Raw genomic sequence first — 6,000 nt, forward strand, 5'->3', positions numbered from 1 at the left:
TGAGCATAATCAGTGATAGGTGCATTTTTATATAAAGTGGCCCACAAGTAGTAAAGTGGCAAAAAAATGTATTTAATGATTCAGATAGAGAGTGCAATTTTAAGCAACTTTCTAATTTACTCCCATTATCAATTTTTATTTGTTCTCTTGCTATGTTTATTTAAAAAGCAGGAATGTAACGCTTAAGAGCCGGCCCATTTTAGGTTCAGCACCCTGGATAGTGTTTGCTTGTTGGTGGCTACATTTAGCCACCAATAAGCAAGTGTAACCTAGGTCCTGAACCAAAAATGACAACATAAGCCTCTTATGCATTTCACGCCCGGAGGCGATTTGTCTGATGAGTGAAACGCGTAAGAGGTTTATATTGCTGTCACTAACAATAAAGAAGATACACGCTTAAGCCAAGGAACCCGGCACCTTATTTCTTAGCAAGTCCATACATAGTGTGTTTGGATATCACACATAGAGTCGATATTTCCTATAGGAGCATGGTGCAGATACGTACTGAGGGGGGTGGATCCTATGAGGGAGCAACGGCAGGTATCGAAGCACGCCAAGCCAGATTGCTAGAGCAGCGGACAGCAATGAAATATGCTGAGCTGAAAAGACATTACACAGCATCAAGCACAAGACCACAATAACACTGAGTACATCTGGATTATAACACTGTGAAATTAACGTAACTTGCAATACGTCCTAACTCAGTCTTACAAGTCTTTGAGAACTGGATCAGTTTGCTAAACTCCATAAGACTTAAATGAATACTAAACCCAATTTTATTCTTTCATGATTCAGATAAAGCATACAATGTTAATCAACTATCTAATTTACGCCTATTATCAATTTGTCTTTGTTTTCTTGCTATCTTTATTTGAAAAGCAAGAGTATAAGCTTAGGAGCTGGCCCATTTTTGGCTCTATCCAGTGTACTGAACCAAAAATGGGCCAGCTCCTTAGCTTAGATTCCTGCTTTTTCAAATAAAGAAAGATAACGAAGAAAAATTGGTAATAGGAGTAAACTAGAAAGTTGATTAAAATTGCCTGCTTTATCTGAATCATAAAAACAAATGAGTTTAGTATCCTTTTAAGTAGGGTAAAATAATTGTTGTTATGACTTTACAGGGAGTGCAGAATTATTAGGCAAATGAGTATTTTGATCACATCATCCTCTTTATGCATGTTGTCTTACTCCAAGCTGTATAGGCTCGAAAGCCTACTACCAATTAAGCATATTAGGTGATGTGCATCTCTGTAATGAGAAGGGGTGTGGTCTAATGACATCAACACCCTATATCAGGTGTGCATAATTATTAGGCAACTTCCTTTCCTTTGGCAAAATGGGTCAAAAGAAGGACTTGACAGGCTCAGAAAAGTCAAAAATAGTGAGATATCTTGCAGAGGGATGCAGCACTCTTAAAATTGCAAAGCTTCTGAAGCGTGATCATCGAACAATCAAGCGTTTCATTCAAAATAGTCAACAGGGTCGCAAGAAGCGTGTGGAAAAACCAAGGCGCAAAATAACTGCCCATGAACTGAGAAAAGTGAAGCGTGCAGCTGCCAAGATGCCACTTGCCACCAGTTTGGCCATATTTCAGAGCTGCAACATCACTGGAGTGCCCAAAAGCACAAGGTGTGCAATACTCAGAGACATGGCCAAGGTAAGAAAGGCTGAAAGACGACCACCACTGAACAAGACACACAAGCTGAAACGTCAAGACTGGGCCAAGAAATATCTCAAGACTGATTTTTCTAAGGTTTTATGGACTGATGAAATGAGAGTGAGTCTTGATGGGCCAGATGGATGGGCGCGTGGCTGGATTGGTAAAGCTCCAGTCCGACTCAGACGCCAGCAAGGTGGAGGTGGAGTACTGGTTTGGGCTGGTATCATCAAAGATGAGCTTGTGGGGCCTTTTCGGGTTGAGGATGGAGTCAAGCTCAACTCCCAGTCCTACTGCCAGTTTCAGACACCTTCTTCAAGCAGTGGTACAGGAAGAAGTCTGCATCCTTCAAGAAAAACATGATTTTCATGCAGGACAATGCTCCATCACACGCGTCCAAGTACTCCACAGCGTGGCTGGCAAGAAAGGGTATAAAAGAAGAAAATCTAATGACATGGCCTCCTTGTTCACCTGATCTGAACCCCATTGAGAACCTGTGGTCCATCATCAAATGTGAGATTTACAAGGAGGGAAAACAGTACACCTCTCTGAACAGTGTCTGGGAGGCTGTGGTTGCTGCTGCACGCAATGTTGATGGTGAACAGATCAAAACACTGACAGAATCCATGGATGGCAGGCTTTTGAGTGTCCTTGCAAAGAAAGGTGGCTATATTGGTCACTGATTTGTTTTTGTTTTGTTTTTGAATGTCAGAAATGTATATTTGTGAATGTTGAGATGTTATATTGGTTTCACTGGTAAAAATAAATAATTGAAATGGGTATATATTTGTTTTTTGTTAAGTTGCCTAATAATTATGCACAGTAATAGTCACCTGAACACACAGATATCCCCCTAAAATAGCTATAACTAAAAACAAACTAAAAACTACTTCCAAAACTATTCAGCTTTGATATTAATGTGTTTTTTGGGTTCATTGAGAACATGGTTGTTGTTCAATAATAAAATTAATCCTCAAAAATACAACTTGCCTAATAATTCTGCACTCCCTGTACAAGCCTAACCCTGCTGCATATCTGATCCAAATTGGCCCTCGTAGAGATGAAAATATACTGCAAACAAATGCAAGTTTTGCTGATAAAATTGCATTTACTGCTCTTGTAACAAGTCTGGATTGGCAAATGGGAGGGGGAGATTGTCCATTGAAAAACACAGCAAAGTGTTAATGTATTCAGAAAGTTTTCACAGTTAACTGTCATTTTAATTCATTACAAGAATAGACAAAAGTCTTAAAGTGATGGTAAATTTTGGAACTCTGTAACACATATTTAAATATTAGTTTATATGTGCAAGTAAACCGATAACTTTTTTCTTCTAAATAGTGAATTATTATTTTTTTTAGCATTTTAATTCTTTTTTTTTTTTTTTATAATTTTTATTGAGGTTGAAAAATAAAAACAGTACAGAATTGCCTTATATACAGCCATTGCAAAACACATGGCATCAATCAACAAGGTCATTGTTATACATAGCATTGCGAGATGTATAGTTAAAGGGCATGTATTATAATACAAGTTGGCAATTAAATAGGACAGTAGTAAAGAATATTCATACTGTGATACTGCATATGTAGTGAAGTAATACATATGTTCAACCTCAGTTTTTCTTTATACGAGAAAGTATCACCTTCCTGGATATTTGATAAAATATAGAATATGAACTCCCTTACACAGAAATATTGGCCACTTTTGGACCACCAGAAATATAACTCGAACAATAGTAGGGAGGGCTTAGGGAAGGAACAGGATTATATATAAAAGTTAGTATGCCCTTCTAAAATATTGGTTAGACATATAGCAAAGCTCCCTTAATTATAAGCATGGACCAAAGACATAAATTAAACAGTAGAGGGGAGGAACAAAAAGGGTCACTCTTAGACCTTAAGGGCACATACAAAGAGAACAACAACTTTAACTTCCTCCAGGAACATTAGAGGACACTTTTGGACCTACCTACACGTATATAGCAACAAGGAGGAAAACTGGTATGGAAATTGGTATAGTGAGAACCATCCGTGTTAACTGTATCTAACTTCCTAATCATGGAAGGTGCTATATAATATAAAAGTAACTTCTATGGGAGAAATAGTGTACAATTAAGGGCATGGGAAAGGGTCTACTTAATAAGCAGAGTTTTAAATGAATATAGTGAGACCTATATCTGCTATAGCTCCAGTGTTGTACATCTAAACTCTAAAATGTTGGAGTAATAAACAAATCCATGTAATGCATTTGCTAGTCTATGAGCAATCGCCTACAGACAGCAAAACCGGCGGTCCCCGAGTAAGAAATTTGGATGTGCCACCTCGGCCGCAGGCGACACAACCGCAGGAGATAATTAATATGGGTATAAAACATTGTGCTCTAATTCAACCTTCTTAGATTATAAAAGTTATACACAGGAGTCTATAGTTGACACTCTGGGATTTACTTCTATATGAAGCTAGAAATGTAAAAATATTCCAACCCTCGCGAGATACCACTGTGACCGACACGTCTAACTACCTCTCCTGGAAGTGGACTTAGCAATCTGCTCGCATGATGTAGGCCTAACACTTATAAAAATAGATTGCGAGATTGGTAGCATACTTAGTTTGTGTGAACTTATTGGCATAGCAGCTTCTAGGGACATAGGTTAAACTCTCCGTGCATAAAGATAACATTTCATTTATGAACATTAAACATGTGGTTAGTAATTTGGGTGTAAAATGTCAACCCATCAGTGCTTAATATAAACAAAATTCCCAACTACCTCTGATAGTATAATACCTGCTGTATACAGATACTTCACAGGGAGTTGTAGTAGTATAAGGGTTAATATGTGCAGGGACATTGAATTATGCAGATGGGAGGTATGAGGATATGTAGGGTTATAACGGATACACAACTGCACAGTCCTTATAGAAATTAGTCTATTAAATATGTTTTCAGATATTGACTAAACCTCAGATACCTATCATCATGCAGTCGATAGTCCGGTGGATCGTCTCCCCCCCTACAAAGGAGGAACAATATGTATGAAACAGGTTTTCAAGTCAGTGACTAAAGGGTTTGATATCGTCAGCTAGCTCTCATTGAACAACACTGCCCTTAGGTCCCGATTCTCCTATGATATTTAGCACAAACCATGTCGTTCAGCTCGTAAGACGCTAATCCAAAGAGGAGGAGGTTGCTCTCTCCATGGACTGGAGATTGTTAATTGCTAGGAATCTAGGTGGCTCCAAAAAGTACGAGTCAGCTCTTGCTCTCCATATGCTCCGTACAGGGCGACATTAGGAAATGGGGATTTGTAATAGCAGTTAGCGACACGGCTATTCAAGTTAAAAAATCCGAGGCCTGCCATGTCATTGCCTGTCGTGGGCAAGGACCAGCTCTGCTTCCCTGCTATGGAGCTGTCAGTCTCGACACAAGCACCGCATGCGGGTAAAACATACCTCTGTCTCATGTAGTCCCGTACCAGGCCCAGTTTGTGTCAGAAGTGCATGTGGCTTTGTGTTGCAGGCTAGGTCTCCAGAGATCTGCTTTTGGACCTCCTCCCTGCTTATTTTTGCTGTCCGGTTTGGTCTGTGATCCGCTCGCTGGCTAATGGGCATTGTAGCATAGGTCACGTCTCCATGCATCCCAGAGACTGCCTGCGTAGGTATAAGACTGGGCAGGATTTTTGGTGGATCCCGGTTTGCCGAGGTCTGCGTTAAAGACAAGAGAGCCGCCCCTCCGGTCAAGCTGAGATCAGGGCTATCACTTTCTGCTGGAACATGTTCAGCGGGTGCCCGGTATGACCCATTGGGAAGCCGCCCTTTAAAGAAGATAGCACATAGATCTCTCTCTAGGTCTCAGAAGTGATCTTGTAGGAGTCTGCTCATTTGTGCCTCCCATTTTGCTACAGCCTTCATTTGCACACAGTGAATTCAATGCAATTTATAGTTCAGAATAGTCCCTTTTTATGGGTTATGGTTCTCTTTTAGGAGTGGAAGAGGCAGTTTAAACTGGGGGGGGTGCCTCATGGTGAGGCTGCCGCCTAAGGTTCCAGCGGTCCAGATCTGGATCCAGTTTTCAGAAACTCTGCAAATTTTATATCTTTTAGATCCACAGTTTGTGGGCTGTTCAAAGTTGCCAATGGTTTTAGTCAAAGTTGCAGGATGGGCTCGGTAACCCGCGGGTTAGGGAAATCAAACTCAGAGCCACAGATATTGTGACCTAACATGGCCGCTGCCTAGACACGCCCCCCAGCATTTTAATTCTTAATCCTACCTCGATACCCATTTTGCCCCACCCCCCTCAATTGCTGATGGAAGTTGGTGTGTGACATAGAGAGAGGTCCCACC

The 6,000-nt window shown here is 40.5% G+C and overlaps 1 protein-coding gene across 1 annotated transcript in view; it reads right to left on the bottom strand.

Annotated features, from left to right (window-relative positions):
• Positions 1-781, bottom strand: part of LOC128643076 (uncharacterized) — a 195,918-nt gene extending 195,137 nt beyond the window's left edge. Inside the window, exon 1 of the mRNA XM_053696013.1 lies at positions 506-781. Coding sequence (XP_053551988.1) covers positions 506-621 — 116 coding nt within the window. The 5' untranslated portion in view covers positions 622-781. The remainder of the gene's footprint in view (positions 1-505) is intronic.
• Between the last annotated feature and the right edge of the window lie 5,219 nt (positions 782-6,000).

This window comes from Bombina bombina, chromosome 12, assembly GCF_027579735.1.
Source record: "Bombina bombina isolate aBomBom1 chromosome 12, aBomBom1.pri, whole genome shotgun sequence".
Classification (NCBI taxonomy): Eukaryota; Metazoa; Chordata; class Amphibia; order Anura; family Bombinatoridae; genus Bombina; species Bombina bombina.